The sequence below is a fragment of the Antedon mediterranea genome, chromosome 6, assembly GCF_964355755.1.
Source record: "Antedon mediterranea chromosome 6, ecAntMedi1.1, whole genome shotgun sequence".
Classification (NCBI taxonomy): Eukaryota; Metazoa; Echinodermata; class Crinoidea; order Comatulida; family Antedonidae; genus Antedon; species Antedon mediterranea.
This window is the reverse complement of record NC_092675.1, coordinates 14,978,667-14,998,976: the sequence shown is the minus strand read 5'-3', so window position 1 is coordinate 14,998,976 and position 20,310 is coordinate 14,978,667. Positions and strand designations below refer to the sequence as shown.

General features: G+C 34.2%; 1 protein-coding gene across 2 annotated transcripts in view; it reads right to left on the bottom strand.

Moving 5' to 3' along the window:
- The window catches only part of LOC140052159 (glycogen debranching enzyme-like), a 150,515-nt gene that overhangs the window by 37,378 nt on the left and 92,827 nt on the right, over positions 1-20,310 (bottom strand). For both annotated transcript variants that reach the window (XM_072097595.1, XM_072097596.1), the window contains exons 18-21: positions 9,024-9,302; positions 5,615-5,840; positions 5,280-5,391; positions 2,927-3,062 (exon numbers count right to left, since the gene is read on the bottom strand). In XM_072097595.1, coding sequence (XP_071953696.1) covers positions 2,927-3,062; positions 5,280-5,391; positions 5,615-5,840; positions 9,024-9,302 — 753 coding nt within the window. The remainder of the gene's footprint in view (positions 1-2,926; positions 3,063-5,279; positions 5,392-5,614; positions 5,841-9,023; positions 9,303-20,310) is intronic.

Below are 20,310 nucleotides of genomic sequence, written 5' to 3'. Positions count from 1 at the left end.
GATAATCTTCATTATTATTACTTCTATTTCCATCATTAACTTTTGTTTGACAATGATTTTATTATTAAAGTGGTGAGAGTGGCTGGATCATGGATGAGAGGCATGAAGAAGAGGAAGTGGACAGAAGAGAAGTGGAAGTGGTCAGCCAGGGAAACAATGCCAAGCATCAAGATAACTTATATACTTTTTGAAAGGAAAATAACAATTTTTTTTAGTTTGTTTTTATTCATCACATCATATTTTTTATCAATATCAGTTAACTTAATTTTAACCAAATGTTAAATTACAATTTTGATTCTTTTTGTTTTCTCTTTTAAAAAAAATATGTTAAGTTGTATACTGTTACCGTTTTTTTTTTACACATTTTTTTTTTATGTACTATGCAAAAATGATTTAAATTCTAGCACCTCGCAACGTGTCCGACTAACCAACTTAATTTTTTCACCCTTTTTTCTGACAATTTTACTACTAATGTTGATCCTGATACACATTTTTTCACTAACAACCTTTACTTATCTCAATACTACTGTAGGCCTACTACCCGAACTCATTCCCGAATACTAATTCTGACTGCTTTTCTTCAATTCATTTTAACTCTAAGTATCCCTAAAAACATTGATCAGTTAAACAACTCTTAGAAACAACAAAGCATCAATTTGAAATCATTGGTGTAAGTGAAACTTGGCTTAAATATGATAACGTTCTTGTACAGCTCCCAAATTACCATTTTACTGCAAATCACAGAGCCTATAAAGTCGATGGTGGCGTTGCCATGTATATTCGTGATAGCTTTCAGTATTCTACAAGAAATGACTTGACTCTACACCCCTCTCAATTTTTATCGAAATTACCAGACCAAATTTAAAAAACATTGTAATTGGAACAGTTTATAGGCCCCCTTTTTTGACCCAAACACATTTTCAGATGAAGTAGATTCTGTTCTTTCCACATTATCCAAAGGAAACAAGATTGTGTATATCCTTGGCGATTTCAATATTGACATTCTTAAATATGAATTTAATAACGAAGCCCGCCATTAAATAAATTCACTGTTTAGAGTAACTATTACCTTCCATGTAATCACAAACCATCCCGTATATCTAAAACCACTGCTACTCTGCTTGACAACATTTTTACAAATCAGTTTGATCATCACAACATAAGTGGTTTACTGTATTGTGATATCTCTGATGATCTTCCTGTTTTCAATATTTCTTTATTAATAATGTTTCAACTGGCTCAAATAGGGAAGAGATTCATGAGTTTAGAAAAATAAACTATACATCCCTGGAAAACTTTCGCATTGATGTGGATACACAACAATGGCTTAAAGTTATAAACACTGACGATCCCAACACTGCATTAAATAATAAAAAAAAAATTTAAATCACTTTATAATAAACACTTTCCCCTCGAAAAATAAAAAAAAATAATTAAAAAATTAAAATCATGGATGTCTAATGAACATATCTATCTTTCCCTATACGCTAACGACACAAATGTAACTTCATCCTGTTTGGGAGTTAAATAATGTTGACCCATCACTATACAATATTACCACAGAAAATATAAACATCCCTTCTGTTCAATCAGCTAAATTGATAGGTGTCCATCATGACTCTGGCCTGACGTGGAAAATATACAAAAGCCTTGGTATTATTTTTCGATTATCTTCTTATTTACCCCCCAATATCCTTCGCATCCTGTATTGCTCTATGATTCTTCCCTATTTGAGTTATTATTATTATCCAAAAGAAGGCTATTACAATTATATCTGGTACGCCGTCGCTTTCCCATTCCTCTCATTTCCTTTCAAATCTTAATCTCATCAAACTTAATGATATTAATTTAATTCAACAAACCATATTTGTCTACTCTGCCCTAAACAACATCCTTCCTCACCATCTTTGTTATATATTTACTTCCAATTCCTTCTATCATTCCCATCACACACGTACTAAAAATAAATGATCAATACCTTCCCATAGAACAAATTCTTTCCAACATAACATTCGATACTCTGGACCCACCCATTGGAACAACCTACCATCCTCCATCCTAAAATCTGCTTCCCCAAAGATACTTCTCTCAAAATTAAAAAAATACACTTTTTCAACTTATTAAATATATATTAGTCGGTCATGTCTCGATCTGCAGTACCAACAGATTTTATTTTTTTCTGTTATTCATATTTTAGCTTATGAAATTTATTATTATTTTCTTCAGATGCATTTCTTTTCTTTTTTACTTGATTTTTCTTCTGTCGAGGCTCACCCAACTCAAGATGTTTCTCAACACCTTTTAGGGCTTTTGCCTTCATTTTCTGAAAATGTATAATACTTTGTTATCCTATATATTCAGATTTTGTAATAAATGTTTATTGAATTAAATTGAATAGTACAGTAGTAGTTGGCCTACATCTGGGTTTAATAATAATGTATGATGATTTAAACTAACTTTTAACATCAAATGTTTACTATTTGATTCTATGTGGTAGCATAATTTATAACTGTTTGCATGGGCATGACAATATGCTTCATGGTTTTGTTGGATATGGACTGTTGATGTACAGATGTACATCATTTACCTGTGTACAATGTGTAAAATATCCTAATAGTTAGAAAATAAGTAGTGATAGCTTTATATGACAAATAAATATTGGGAATACAAAAAAAACGATCATCAACTTAAAAAAGCAAATCACTTGCTCTAAACATGTGTTTATTTGTATCAATGACAGCGACTTGGCAGCTTTTCTAAAAGTAACTGCTGGTTAGTCGGACATCAGACCTTTAAACTATTGATAGTAAGCATCAGCATGTATAATAAAAATAATTTTGCAAATGATGTTTAACTGGGTTTTGGATTTAGTAAACCATGTCTCCTGCTCTCACATCCTTTCATGGTAATGATGTTTTTGAATTACCTTGGAGTGGCAGGTTGTCCACGATTTCCCGCCCAATCTGATTCTCCAACTTTATCCATCCATGTTCCACAGTTCCATTCACTTCCACCAAATGGAAAGCCAGTTTGGTGATCGATACCAGCAGAGACATTAAATCCTGTTAAACCAAACCAGTCATAGTGTATCAAAGGCTTTAATTTCCATTGTTAAAGTTTGATTTCCTTTTCCAATTGATAGGTTAAGGCATGGCCAAAAAAACTAAATGTCACACAATTAGTTTGAAGAAATTTTATTTAAAAAAAATTATTTTATTTTTTGTTGCACCACTGGTATCACAAGTAGATCACATTAAATACAAATAAAAAAGTTAAAAACACAAGAATAAACCTAGATTGACAAGTTCGGGTTATCCGCGGAAATGCAACATGCACATATGTTAAACTATATGAACGTCATCCTATGACATGAATTAAATATGTTTACAGTGCTGAATTGTACCTATATCATAGCGGTATTATAACAGTATATGTTTTATATACAGTGTAGAATAGATGAAATTATGAGACCCATCGTTTAATCTAATTTTTAACATGACGTCATCAAAATGTGAGATAGCAATTTTGGAAGGAAATTATCTGAGCAACAACATATCAACGTGTTGAAAAAATTTGGATACGTAGAATATGGAAGCGCGCTCTTTTAAATGTCATGAACTATGACGCAAAATATGAAATTATGACTTTTATAATTGAACTGCCCATACGATGACGTCACAACATCGGATGCGAATAATTTTTACATGAATTCGTATCTACAATTCAACAGCTTCCAGAAAACGTTTTAATCATGAGTATCACTTTTCATTCTGAAGAGCTATAACGAATTGAAATTTATTGGAATGATGAAAATAAGTGACCACGCTTTTGCAAAAATTTTATAATGGTAAATCGTGCAAAAGATAATTGATTGATCTAGAAAATATCAAAATATGGGGGAAAATGTAATACGGATAAGTGTGGAGATGCACTCTATTAAATGTGATGAGCTATGATGAAAGAGACAAAAATCCTATATTTTATATTCGAGTTACCATACGATCACAATGTCCGGTTAGCCATATTGATGCATGATTCGATATCTACAACTCATAACATAAAGTTCACCATGTAGTTTAGAATCTATGACTGTTTAAAAAAAGGTTTTTACCAAAAACGTGCGCGAATTGTCTAATTCGAAGTGCTCGTATGACATGATTTTAAGTTGAAATTGTTCAAAAGTTTGTAAAATTACTAGAAAAGTTTGGAAAAACATAATTCATGTGAAAATAAGATGTTTTTAACGGTACGTGCGTACTGCGCTCATACAAATTTGTGCGCTCGTGGAAATTTTTACATGCTTAAAATGACATGATTAGAATTTGATTTTTCGCATTTTAAACGTGTGAAACATGCTATTTTTTTTCCACACAAAGTTAGCGCATGATATAAATGACACTTTTTCTAAGTTTCAATTTTAATTGTTATATGGTTTTCGTTCTATGTTTAAATACGCGAAATTCATAAAATCGCGCATAACTTACGCTGTGCGACTCTAAAGTCATATGATGAAGTTTCTTGCACATCTACAGCTAAAGGTCAATCTTATGTTGGCCAGAATTAGAAATATGCTGCGAACAAAATTCAAAAGAATAAGATAGAAAAAAAAAAGATCCTAACAATAACAAGGGGTTATCCGCACAATAAAAAAGGAGAGTTTTTGGTGTTTAAATTGCTACATTGAAATTATTACACGTTCCCTACTGTAGGTGTTTACGATCTAATTTAAGGTCGCAAACTGCATTTATGGAAAATTAGATACTATGATACTATTGAGATAACTTTTTTATCTGTAAATGGTAAAAATGTGAAATAAAAGTTGATTATAATCATTTAAGCAGCCTGCTATAAATGCAATGCATGCATTGTGCATAGATTGATATTTTCATTCTTCTGTGACTCTTTCAAAAACAGGAAAAATAAATATAATTTTAAATCAATAAACAAACAAACAAGCTTTAAAATTGGCATATACTGTAAAGCCTAAAATGTTCACACACCCTTTATTTTCACAACTTTTGCAATTGAACAACTATCGCGAAAATAAAGGGCGTGCCTATTAAACACATGCCTTTATTTAAATCCCTTATTTTGCTGTCACTATTCAGTTGTTTGACGTTCATCGCGGAGGAAAAATACATTCGCCAATTTGGTTCGCCAAATTATAAAAGACAAAAAAAAAAGGTCACGAAATAGTTGGAAATGTAAAATCGCAAAAATTAAGGGCCGAAAACATTTTTTGCTTTACAGTATAGTTGTTGTCAAATAACATTCAGTACCTTTGTCTGACATATTGATATCTAATCCTGGTCCTGCATGTCTTTCACGAAATGATATTCCATGTGCATGTCGTTGTAAACATTCCTGGATTACTTCTGATAATTCCTGATCCTAAAAAATACATGAGTCCATAACATTCAATAACTTCAATAATAACATTAGTAATTACATTAATTACCATTGATAAAATGGGCTATTGACATGTTCAGTATACTACTATTCTGTTAATTTGTCCTAGGAACCTTAGCTTTTCATCATAAGATTCAACATGGTGTGAAAAAATATATGGCTGTAAATATAAAGGAGGGTTTCATATCTAATGTTTTATACAAACCACAAAACCAGCAGGTTGAGCCTCATCAGAATCAGATGGGTACATCCTTGAGACTTTACATTTCAGAAGTTGTGTACCATCAGGAACCATGCTGCAATAGTCTTGTATACATTGTAACCACCACCAGACTGCATCTCGACAGTTATATCTTGCATGTTGGCCTCCACCAAGTAAATTGGGAATTAAGCCATGTCGAACGGTGCCAGCAAATGCAAGTATTATGTATCTAAAAGAATGGTTTGTTCAATACAAAATGATGTGTACAAATATTTACATCTAAACCTTGGTTCCCACTTGGGAACAAGAAAAGCTCAAAGCAAGTGGCAGGATGATCCATCGCAAAATTATTGGTCAAATTACTTGTATTGCACTTCTGCACATTTGAGTTGTGTGCTAGTGGGAAAAATAGCAGTTTTAGATTGAATTAATAACTAAAATGTTTTTAAATAGATGCCAAATACACAGCATAGTTACCGACCGCCTCGCATCGTGTGGTATGGTCATGGCATTGCAAAATGATTTTTGATGAAACACGCATTTTGAACATACACATGCGTGACCACATATTTGTCACAAATTTAGCAGAAGTATATGCATGACAAAATTACAATACATTTTTCCGTGGTTGTTCACCGTGATGAAAGATGGGCCAATAGAAGGCATGCGTTAGTCACGATCGTGATTACTAAATGTAAAATCATACGGTGGACTGACACGACACAGTGACATGAAATGTTGTGTGCACATGTTTATACAGTACAAGGGGAAATCCCTGCCTGCGCCGAATTTGATTTTTTTTAACCATATTTATTGAGGGTGATCCATCCAGCAATTGCTGATCATTAGGGACCCTCAGAGGTTCACAAGACAAACATATACACAAGATGCTCTACATAATTAAAGTCTTATTACAATTCTTTGGGAGTGGAGTTGTAGTTTTGTCCTTAGAAAAAATCCTGACATGTGACCGGACTTCAACCCAGGACCCTTGGAGTACTTGGTAGCCAAGCATCACAACCACCAAGCCACAACTCCACTTCCATTTCTCCTGATCGGTGGAGAAATTTAAATAAAATATATTCAAGAATCCTGTGAAAATAACGTTGAATGATAACAACAGATTAACAAACAAAAGATTAATCTAACAATAGTTTCATCGTTTACCGTACCGGAAGTACCTTATTTTCAGGGATTTCCTCCTAACGTTCGCCAACTAGAGGTGCCATTTATCATGACTTTTACATCCCAGTGAAATAATAATAATAATAATAATAAATAACATTTATAAAGCGCAAGAGACAAAGGTTTCAAAGCGCTGTGTTTTCCAAGATCTGTGCAAGTAATAGCGTGTGATTATGCTTCTCTGAAGAGATGAGTTTTGAGTTTAGTTTTAAATGTGATAAGTTTGCTTCTCCACCCACCATGGCTTAAATACTTTGTTTCTTTTTTACATCATCTGTGTACTTACTTTATGGGCGGCCATTAGGGCCAAAATAGACAAACGTTGCCGTACGAACAATTCCGCTCCCGTAAGGCAAACTAATGACGTTAAAGACATAATTCCTCGAGTGACAAACAAATATTGCCGTACGGACACACACACACATTGCCATATGAACAAATTGCCGTATGGTTAAATTGGCGTAAGGACAAAAATTGGCGTAAGGACAAAAATTGGCGTAAGGACAAAAATTGCCGTAAGGACAAACATTGCCGTAAGGACAACAAACATTGGCGTAAGGACAAAAATTGGCGTACAGTCTAACTAAATATAAACGTTGAGGGCAGCATAGTATTTTAAAACCAAGTGACTGAAACCACTCTGTGTCCAGAGTCCTGCTGGGGATTAAAAACATAATCGATGATTGAAGGCCTGTGTCAAGCCATGTCTTACTTATGGTTTTTATGGTATTAGAAAATAAATATTTGTGAGAAAACGGCGGATTGCTCCTGGGAGTCACTTTGGTGGGATTATACTAGGGTACGTAGTAGGAGCGCTGGTCCCGTTTTTACTCGGCTTATCTTTTGAATCTGAGTGTAACTCAATTACGTTTTTTTATATATAGTGAAATTTGATACTGTATTTGTGAGAAAACGGCGGATTGCTCCTGGGAGTCACTTGGTGGGATTATACTAGGGTACCTCCTTAGTCGTCCAGTAAAAGTTAGAGTATGACCACTGGTCCCGTTTACTCAGCCTCATCTTTTAAATCTGAGTGTAACTCAATTACGATTTATTAATATTATAGTGAAATTCGATACTGTATTTGTGAGAAAACGGCGGATTGCTCCTGGTAGTCACTTAGTGGGATTATACTGGGGTACCTCCTTAGTCGTCCAGATGTTAGAGTAGGACCACTAGTCCCGTTTACTCAGCATTTATCTTTTAGATGAATATGACTTGGACAAGTATACCAAAATGACTATAGTTGAGAACAGTGTTAAACGGTATCGTACATTAATGTTATTTGTTGTATTTTATTAAGTTTATCCTATTCTTTATCACTGTGCTCAAGTATACCAAAATGACTATAGTTGAGAACAGTGTTAAACGGGATCGTACATTAATTTTATTTGTTGTATATTGTTAAGTTTATCCTATTCTTTATCAATGTTCTCAAGTATACCAAAATGACTATAGTTGAGAACAGTGTTAAACTTGTAACATCGTACATTAATGTTATTTGTTATATTGTTAAGTGTATTCTTTATTCTTAATAATTGTACTAAATTATTAAGAAAGAAACAGTAGTAAGCATAACATTTCCCCACTCCTACATTAGCATGGTAAGACACTGTAATGGTCGCAGGTGGCTCAACTTTATTATTACTGCAATGGGATGGACATGGTCCTACTACCACCTTACCATCCAATAGGATTCCAGTAAATTTCCTTTAGGGCCTACTACCATGCCAATCAGAATTCAGTAATTAAATGAATGAACCCCTTAAGTTAAGTTAACAAGGAAATCAGCCTATTTGAATATACCAGTAAACTTCGTCGTACTGAGGTAATAGTTGAGAATTCTCAATAGTCAATTTGGTATATTTTATATACCTGGCAGGACTGGACACAGAGTGGTTTCAGTCACGTGGTTTTAAAATACTATGCTGCCCTCAACGTTTATATTTAGTTAGACTGTATGCCAATTTGTCCTTTCGGCAATTTTGTCCTTTCGGCAATTTTTGTCCTTACGCCAATTTGTGTCCTTACGCCAATTTTTGTACTTACGCCAATTTAACCATACGGCAATTTGTTCATATGGCAATGTGTTTGTGTGTCCGTACGGCAATATTTGTTTGTCACTCGAGGAATTATGTCTTTAACGCCATTAGTTTGCCTTACGGGAGCGGAATTGTTCGTACGGCAACGTTTGTCTATTTTGGCACTAATGGCCGCCCATACTTACTTAGCTTCATCAAAGCGTCCTGTAAGAAGTAGCAGCCCTCTTAAAGCGATAAATGTATCACGACCCCATGACCTCATAAATCCACTTGAGAAATGTGGTAGACCAGCTGCCATAGTGATGATATTCTGTTTTTTCTTCCCAGTATCCTCATCAGAAATGGTTGGGACATCCGGAAGGGCTGGTGATAGTTTTGGAAGAGGTGCAGTTTGTACAATTCCACACATCTGTACTGAACCAAGCGCTAATGTTTTAACGAATGATGAGCCCTGATATACAAATCTGCAGCAGAAAAGTATATTATATCAAAATGAAGGATTATTTCCTGGAGGGATTAGGGGATAGCACGTATGTGCTTTCTCCCTACCTCCATGCAAAATCACTTTAGGGTTGTTTTTACTGGACAAAAGAAAAGAGTATAGGTATTTTATTTAAATTACAACATTACACTTTCCATTACTACTTTAATTACGCTTTATATGCTTTCATTCAATCTAATTTATGGCATTAAGGTATGGGGCAGAACATATGAAATTTACTTAAAACCACTCTTACACAAAAAAAAAATGTGTACGGTGCATGACCTTTTCAAATTTGAGCGCCCATTCTTCACCTTTATTTCTTTTTCTTAGAATATCATATGTATACAAGCTCTATACATTATTTGTTTCTAGTTTATTTCTAATCTATTTTGTAAAGACTTGATTTAAGTGATTATTTGGATATTATTGAGCACAAGAATGAATCATGATTTCAACTCCCGCTTTAGAATTGCATTTGTTAGACACCATCATTTGGAATCAGCTTCCCCTTAGATTAAAAATAACAGGGGCGGATTTAGGGGGGGGGGGGGGCCGGGCTGGCCCCTTTTGTAAGAGAAAATGCACCCATTTACATACGATTTTATCAACGATTTTACAGGAAAAGGGGGTACAAATCAACATTAAAAATCGTTAAAATCTTCAATTGTGTTTAAAGTTGAACCGAGTTCAACTTCAACGTTGCGATCGGTAAAACAGACTGACCAATCAAATAGTTCATAAATTACGTCATCATTGTTTGTGAAAAAATACGTACGCGCTGACAATTATTGATTTTTTACAACGCGACGATGTTTTTTGTACTCTTTTAAAATCTGATATTTCAAAATAACAAGTGTAAGTAAAACTAAATTTTAATATAAAAACAATTAAATTTAATGTTTGTCTTTAGTGTAAAAACTAGATTAAGATATCAGCGAAAACATGTCCTAGGCCAGCTGGGTTGCATCAAAACCCGTAACTTTTTCAATTTTCACACGGGCCCGACTGCATGTGACCGGCCTTGGCTTTGCGTGTGTCCCAGCAACGTTGAAAGAACCAAGAAACCATTAACGATCGCGTAAAAAATGTGTAAAAATTTGCGACGGGAAAACAGGCTTTAGGCGCAAAAAAAAAAAACAGTTCCGTATAGGCTATTAAATATGGTCTATAAAACCCACTATATTCAGATAATTATATGACAAGAATCGACTGGCCAAAACGCCTCAGATGCTATCTTCGGGCATCTAGAAAAAAAAAACGATTATTTTTCAGATATTGGCCCCCCTCTTTATCAAAATCCTAGATCCGCCCCTGAATAAATAGATCAAGGAATGTTTTTTCTAATGAACTCAAGAACTACTGTTACCACAGCATGTGTGTGAATAATGCAACTTTTACTGTTTTATTATATGGATTTTTTGAAGGCGAACTTGGCGGTTGTATGGAAAAAAGATATAGGCATTAAGTCGATATAAAAAAAAAAACAACCATGAGGGAAAAGCTGGGGTACCACAACTTGTTGACGTTTCTGTTTAATGTTGGCCCTGGGGAATATGAATATTGTTGTTTGTAAAGAAAAATAGCTGCCTTTCGCCGTAAACTGGTTCTGACTAAAATAAATAGGTGTTTTGGAGTCTGTGGTACGAGTGTGAGCTACATGTATATACCACAGAGCTATCCGGTAGTGATCCCGAAGGTGGATATGATGGGGTGGAACGATTTTCGTTCAACTTTGTTTGGCTCAATGGAATTGTGCATGTCGTGGGTGTGCGCCGGGAGGAGAAAACATCAGAACAGTGTATTCCAGCTGATAATTCCTGGGAAGTCAAGGCTGGAGCTGAACAGTGGGTGCGGAAATTTAGGTTTTCCATGGATGCAGCATTGTGGACTTTGGACTGACTATGAGTATTGTTTTGGTACCTACCTATTTCGGTATAACCCCTCTCGTTGGGTTAGGATCCATGTTATGATTAGATCTAATCCATGCATATAATAAGGTTGGCGTTCGAAAGAATTAAATCAATTGTTACAGGACTGACGACCACCATTATCATATGTAACCAATTTGTGACAAAAGGTGGGCTCACCAGGTTACGATATAGTTGGTTTCGTCTGAGCATATTTTTAAATATTTTTAAGACTAATCTATTGTATTTGTTGTTATTTTGGTATACAGTAATATACAGTGTTGTAAGTATTGTTTTATACATTGTTGTCCTAGTTGTTATAGGATTGGAGAGAATTAAACTGTTTTGTTTGTATAATACATGTTATTGGTTGTGCCATGTGAATATATGGTTTGAAGGGCTGGGTAAAGTACGGTAATATGAATTTTGAGAAAATTATTAAAATCTGGAAATTGGGTTTGAAGGAGATGATTTGTCGACATTTTCGGAAGAGAGGGAAAGTATTGAATGAAAGAAACAGAATGTAGAACATGAGACGATAAAACAACAAGTGATGGAGCATGATGAACAACAGAAGGCACTCTTCTAACACCTGCCAACTCTCACGCATAATGCACGAGTCTCACACATGAGGGCCGACTTTTTTATGCCTCTCAAATCCATAAAAAATATTCAGAAAAACATTATTTTGAAAATAACTTGCCTATTTTGAAGGAAAAATAGGCTAGGACTAATTTGAGCAGGAAAGCCAAACTCAATTTGGCAAAAAATAAACATAGAGGGTGATTATTTTGATTTAATATAACATAGAGCAGTGATGGCGCCAGGATTTTTTTGGGGGCGGGGGGGGGGGGGGGGCATGTGCGCGGACCTAGTATCCGTTGGATAATGGGGTAGGGGACGGAGCCAGCCACATCACAGAGACCTTGGGTCACATAGGTCCCCAAAAATTGTACTTATACTTTGAATTAGACGAAAGTTGTAAGTTTTACCTCAGCCCCAACCTTTCAAAATTTCATTGAAAGTGGGACACTTGGAATACTGAATCTATGCTACCATACAGTAGCTAGAAAGTAGTACTATCAATACATACAAGCATTGATCTACAATCAGCACATTTTTTATTTCCTAAATTCTTTCTCCTTTCTTTGTCTTTCCCACAAGCTCTCTTTGTTTTTTCTTCTTTATACCCAGCCTTTTGGTACAAATTTGCTATTCTGCCTGCCTCCTCACCTATTGTGCAACATGGGTGGAGCCTCTGGAAAATCGAGATGTTTTAGTGGCTTTTAAAGTTGAAAATTCTGGATTTGACACACTCAGTAGGGTATTGTTTTATTTTTGGTAGGGATATCATATTTTTCTCCCCAAAAAACATGCTCAATCCTGCCTGGCGCCACCACTTACATAGAGGGGGGTGCTATATACAATTTTATATTCTTATTATTAATGCAATGGGGTGGTCTTGTTTGAGATTGTAAATTTGGGTTTCAAAACATGTGTACCGGGTTGTGGTAAAGGGTCAGGAGAAAACTTATGCTATAAGTTGTATTTATAGACAGAGAGACATGTGCTGGGGACATGGGGACAAGTGAAGTTGGTATGTCAGGCGTTGGTATAATTGAAGAAGACGACAGTGGAAAGAATGGTGTTTTGGAAGTGGTGTTACCACCATTAGTGAAGTTATAGAAGACGGGCAGAGGAAACAGATGGAAGGCTTACTGGACCGCTTTAAGGATGTGTTCACCGAATTTGGTGTAGTAAGTTAGTGTTAGTAAGGAAGCCTGATGGGTCGAACCGATTTTGCATAAACTTTAGAAAGTTGAATGCGGTGACAGCAATTGATCTGGAGCCAATTCAAATGCAGAGACCTGATATCTAGATTGGGAAGGGGTAAGTTTTTTTTCAAAATTTGACCTCAAGGGTTATTGGCAGATTATTGCAAGTCCGATATGGAGAAAATGCCATTTGTCACATCACAGGTGCTTTTTTATTACCAGGTGTTGCCTTTTGCCATGGTAAATGCACCGGCAGTTTTTTCTAGAATGATGCGATCATTGCTTAATGGGTTTTGCTACATGAACGCACTTATGAGATTATTGAACGCGAGTGGTTGGCCATGATTTGGGCAGTTTCCAAGTTTATTTTATATCTACACGGTAATGAATTTATTTTAGAGAGTGATCATCAGTTGTTAACTTATATGATAAAGACAAAGGTGTCCAATAACAGTGTGATGCACTGGGCTTTGGCTTGCAGCCATACCGCTTTGTAGTCAGAGCAATGCAAATTAACAGTGCTGGTGGATATGTAAATGTGGACACGGTGGACCGTTGGTAGTGGGGTTTGTGAAGACAAACTTGGCGGTTGTATGGAAAAAAGATAAAGTTGATTTAAAAAATACAACCATGAGGGAAAAGCTTAGGGCATCCCGTGGTATATGAATATTGTTGTTGTTGTTTCAATTGTAAAGAAAAATAGCTGCCGTTTGCCGCAAACCGGTTCCTGACTGAAATAAATTGGTGTTTTGGAGTCTGTGGATTGTGGTACGATTTTTGAGCTGAGCCACGTGTATACCACAGAGCTTATATCCAGTAGCGACCCCGAATGTGTATTGGTGGGGTGGAATGATTTTCGAGAATATCATTTTGAGACAAAAAGCCATACTATAAAGGGCGCGAATCTGCCTATAGTTACTATAAACATCGTGTTCAATAGAGTGTGAAGAGCGAGTCGTACAATTTTTAGATCGAGGTATACCAATAGTAAATTGCTTCTTATAAGTCTTATACAAATTAATTTAAACAAAGTTACAATAGTTTTTCGCTTTATCTATATTTAATAAACTGGTTATTAAAAGAAAATTTCACATAAAATTGGTTTTCGTATTATTTTGTATTGTTTTACTTGTGATGTATTTAAGCGTTCCCGAACAAACAGCGCCACCACGAAATCGAGCTAGAGCTAAATATGAATATGGAAAATCGTCTGCTACACAAAAAATATTGCGTATTGAAAATCAGGGACTTCGTCACCTGTCAAGGTCATACTGTATTTTAATAAAAAATCAGATTTCCATATCGGCTCAATTTTACGAAATCGGTCGGCAATCAAATATCAATCAAGATAGACTCATCTAGACCTATTCTGACGTTGTTTACAGTACTGTGTTAGTGTATTTTGTGTATCAAATGTAAATAAACTGTTGAAATGTTGTCTCTTCACTCTAGTTCAATGCTGTGGCTTTGTCGTTTATGTGGCAATAAATTTAGAAATTCTGACAAAAAATGTAAAATTACAAATCTTAAGTCAGACATTTTACATCACAATCACTTAGGTCTAAGACACAGACAATAGTAAAATTCATCCACATTTTATTTGCACTACATGCGAGTAAAAGGCAAACACCATACAACTGAACAGAACACACAACATTATGTTTGTCATTCTATTTATTTACTAATATTAAAAACAGAGAGTCAAAAATAAAACACAACTTTCCAAAGAAACAACAATGGTACATTTTCATCAACTACTGTAATACCAATTTGCCATCATTACCAAATCAATTTAAACTAAAAGATGCGTCCAAAGATTGTTTTATGTGTGCCATTTGTAAAAATGTTATGTCCTTGTCCATGTCTCAAACTAAATGTCGCCAAATATTCTGTGCACACTGTTTGTCACAATTATTTAGTACCCTTAAATGTGATGCAATTCCTTGTATAAAATGTTCTTGTCCTTTAAATGTGTTTGACCTCACAAAGGCATCTGAATTGAGTAAACAGTCACTATTGTGTGTAGAGCTAACTATTGTATGCTTGGACACATTGCTATACCACCATAAATGTACATAGTGCAAAAGGTAAAGAAAATACAAAACTGTAACTGGAATCAACAGTGAAATTAATGAGGTCATACCAGATGAACTTCACAAATTAGCACGTCTTGCACAAATCTCTAAAAAAGAATAAAGAACTGAACTTGATGACAAAGGGCAGAGTAAGTACTTGTTAACCCAAATATTTATTAATTAATAATACATAGAGCATGTATTTAAATACTATTTTAATACCTAATACATATTATTTTTGTACATTTTTTTAGTAAATCATACAGCAAGTTTCTTTAATTTTTTAGCCATTGAAAGTCAGTGTTATACAGAAATCCAACATTACAAGGCATTTCTAAAAAAACTATTACCAGAAGGTCTGCAGAAATTAAACGGTTGGAGATCAGTATACATACATCAGTAAGAAAAGCCCAACACATCAAACACAGCCCAATGTAGGTCTCACATTAAAGACTGATTTTGACCTTGGTTAGCAGCAGCTTCGTAAACTGAGGAGGTAAATAACAATAATTAAATATAAATAAATATTTTATTCAAGAAAAATAATTAATAATATTTATTTGGAACAACACTTTTTTAACAGTGGCACACATGCATAGTTGGTGCGTCCATACCAATTACAAAATTTAATACAAAAACTAAGAAAAATAAAAACTGAAACTAAAACATATTTGAAATAACGACATAAAATTTGACTCGACGCTATTACAATACTTATTTTTAAACTAAAACTACACAAATACAACTACTAATTTTGCAACAGCAATGGTAAAGAAAAAAACTTTTTTTAAATAAAACAGTTCAAAGTTGTAATACAAAGCAGACTGCATACAAATAGTAGTTAATTTGTAGAAACAAAAGCAGTACTGTATATAGTTCCACTCACCAACAGTGATATAAAACCTCCATTACTATTACTGTACTACTACTCAATATTTTTACAGGTATCTTCCACAAGGAACACTTTTCTCTGAGCGTAAAATACGTTCACTGCAGAATTTGAAAGTGCAGGATGTACACGGAGAAATGATGAACCAGGGTATTTAAAAATGAAACTGCTAATGGGGAAAATGGGTTTAAAGAAAGAGAAGCACCAGTCGTAAGAATTAAGAACATACAATCTTTTGTATTCTCTTATACTTTCTTTGTTTATTTTAGATTAGAGAACATTAAACCAAATAATGAAGACATTTTCTTCTTTGGCGGAGACAAAGGTGGCGGCTCTACCAAGTGTGAAATCCAGATTTGTAGCCTGGATAGGCCAAATGCACTAACTAATAATTATAAATATTTGGGGATGTTTGTATCGAGGAAAATAAAAGATACCTACCATATTGATGAAGTAGTTAAAAAGGGGAATAGAGTAATATTAATATAAAATCTATAATAAATGGGCAGGAAGACTTCAATAGAATATACTATGGTGATATTTTTTGGAAATCAATTGGTATACCAACCATGAATTATGCAATCACTATATGGTTATGTGATAATAAGAACTCTATAGAAAAAATTTAAAATTTACAATACCAAATGGCCAGATATCTATTAAAGACACCCAGATATGTCGCAAAGGAAGCTCTATATGGTGAACTTGGCTGGCAATCAGTTGAATCAATACAGTTGGATAGAATCTTAACATACTTTTATAGGCTACAAAATATGGAAGAACATCGCTGGCCAAGATTACTATTTAGAGCTCTTTTTGTACTTAAAGATACACTTAGTTGGAAATGGCTCCAAAAGATTGAATCCATTTTAAACAAATTTGATTTGCAAATGTTTTTCAATATTGATTATTGTAATAAGTGGCTTAATGGTTTTAAAGAAAAAATATTATAGAAGATAACATAACATGGTTTAACAAGGCTCAAACTATATCATCCTTAGCAAATTACTTAAGATATAAAAATGAACCTAAAATGAAAAAATACTTATTGGAAAAACGTAGCTACCATGCATCAAGTCTAAAATTCAAAGCTCGTTCTAACTCATTACCACTCGAAGAAAGAAAGGAAGCTTGGTCACCACAACATTTTGGATCATGTTTGTTGTGTAATTGTGGTGAAAAAGAAACAATTGATCATTTTGTATTCAATTGTACTAGATTAATTAATATTAGAAACTCAATAGTTAAACAACTTAAAGAAGATCTATACAACAATGATTTGCATAAAATATGGGACTTTATTCACGTCAAGCTCACCTGAATTTAAATATCACCTTTTTTTTGACGACCTAGAAATTCATGAAGAATATCAAATCCAATGTATAACCAATATTATGTATTAGCAAGTAACATCTTTGACAAATATTGTAAATTATTCTTGACAACTGCACGGAAAGAATGCAACGAAATTTATAATATCCATAACACAATCTTTTACTTTTGCTCAAATGTATTGAATGTATTTTTATAACCTAATGTTTGTATACTTTTTAATGTGATAATATTTTATAAATGTTTGTATTTGATTGTGTATAAATAAGTCCATATTTATTTTATTTTGTTGCACATCTCTTGAGAATTGTGCCTCTGTTATAAAAGAGAAACAATAAAGTTAAAAAATATGGCCTTCTTTCACTTAATAGTAAGTAAAAATAAATATTATATACATGTTACAGCTGAGGGTATAAATTAAATATTGTTCCTACAGTAATATAGATTTTTTTTTTATTCACCTTATTTCTTAGGCCAATATGGTTGTTTGTTTTGCCACACCACCAGACATGAACAGGGGCATTTAGCAAGGAAGAGAGAGACATGATGTAACTCTGGGAGGACTACAAGCAATTTGTTGCCCATGGCTCTCATGAAGAAACTAGCAAAGACACATCAATAAATGTAGTTCGAAAGTCAATGGAAACATTGATATTGACTTATTATTATTATTTTCAAATAAAACTATATTACAAAAAAACTATGTGATACAAGGCATTTTAACTGTAATGCATTATTCTAATCTAACTAAAAGCCACTGATTGGAATATGTTTATGGACTCTTCAGAAACTTTAAATGAGGCTACTATAGCAATTTTTGAATCTATATATACATTTACGTAAGGGCAAAATTCGGTAAATCGCGCCTTACTTCTAGAATTTTTACTCGATGGTATATAAAGTTGGTTCGTACTTTCGGTACTGATTTTAACCACCTGATGTAACCCTGTTTACTAATTAAATTAAGTTAGATAATTAGTTATTGACGATTAAAACGAATTTAGGTTCAACGATTTGCCCCAAATAGGGGTGTTTTCCGATCGTGGTATACACTGTCTAATGGATGTCCATCTTGAAAAATACCTGCCACAAAAATGCGAGGAGGCTTCGCATTTTCCTATCTCCTCCTACGATAATTGTTTTTAATAGCTGAAAACCGGTTGAACAGCTAGAGTACAGCATCATAATGTTGATGAAAGGCCGATTTTCTTTAAAAAATACTATTTTGATAGATTTAATATACGTTTATACAAATGTATTGATTTGCGATGAATGGAACATTCCAATCTCTGTTCCACAAGTGTCTATTCCCTCAGGCGTCGTAAAGGCAAGTACTGTATACTCATAACAGAAATTCGATCCATTTTTTTTTCAATCTGTGCTGCAGAGGTTGGATATAATATACATTTTTTTTGAACGGATAAAGAGCTAGCGTTTTCACTCGCCGTATATTATGTATAAATCTTTATTATTGCAGTTAAACCACCCACATCATCACCCTTCCCTCACTGGCATTAGTAGCGTTGTAAAACCAGTAGAGGATAGGCCTACGGTAGCCTACATCACATGCCCTAAACGCAGAACAACTTTGGTGGGTAGGGTAGGAACCAACTTAAGTATGAATTGGCTCTAAGAAACAATTGAAAACCATTAGGCCTACTAATTAAGTCGAGTTAGATAATTTAATACTTATTGACGATTAAATCAAATTTATGATTTTCCCCGAATAGAGGTGGTTTTCATTAAACTTAGTGGAAGGATGAAATATATGGGCAAGAAGAGACTCAGATCTAGATCTCAGAGACCGCTTAGGAACATAAGGTTGAATAAGTTCAATTAATATTTCGTTACTAAATGGATAAAGAATATATTTAAAAATTTTTCCTTTTTGCACCCATCCTCTTCCGCATCCCTCAACCCTAATGTTACATACAAAACACAAATTAAGTTTGTTTAAATTTGACTTAAACAATTGGTCTCATTTTGTGACAAGCTTCTCTTTCGGAAGTAATTCCCATGGTGCTAATTTTAGTTGAGTACATAAATCACAGTGTCTATTTATTCGTTCCTGTACAGCCTGCGGTACGTACATTTGAAATCGCCAGTTTTTTAAGCTGAAATTATTATGTATTCGAGAACCATCTGTGGGCACGACCTAGATGGTACACGAGCGAAGCGAGCGTACCATCTAGTACATAAAATTCTGTCAAAATCTGATCTTTGGCTCACAAAAGATGTAAGAAAGGAATTACTTAAGAAATATATTCATCCAAAAACAAATGCAACGAGATGGAAAAGAAAAAGATTAAAGAATGTGTAAATAAGAAAATCAAAGCATGTAAAAAAGAATATGGAGAAAAAATTGAGAACAAATTCAAGTGCCGGGACACCCGTCAGGCCTGGAATGGAGAAAAGGAGAAAATTAAGGGTGTGGGGAAGAAAAATAATGAAATTGAACACAGTTTTAAACCAAATGATTTTAATATTTTTTATTCTAGATTTGGTGAAATAAATGTATCTGCTGAAGGGTTTAAAAATGAAATGAATGATAAAAGTGCAATAAAAATTGATAATGTTAAGAAATATATGGAAAGGGTAAATGTTAGTAAAGCAAAGGGTCTGGACGGTGTATCAAGGCATTTGATTAGATCATGTGCCTCTCAGTTTCCCCAAAAAATAAGCCAGCTTTTCCAGTGTTCACTGAACACAGGGGTGGTACCTGATCTATGGAAGGTCTCGGAGATAATACCTGTTCCGAAAATTTGTAACCCTAAAATCAACGACTTTAGACCAGTGGCATTAAAAGATCTATTCTATTGGTTTCACATTTAGATAAGAAGGGGACCTATGCTTCAGGGCTATTCATAGACTTTTCATCTGCATTTAACGCGATGCAGCCTCACATTTTAATGAATAAAATGTCTGAATGGAAGGGTAATCCTTAATTACCTTGCTCTGTGGGTTGGTGATTTTCTTACAAATCGGCTACAGTATGTTAAAGTTAGTAAAT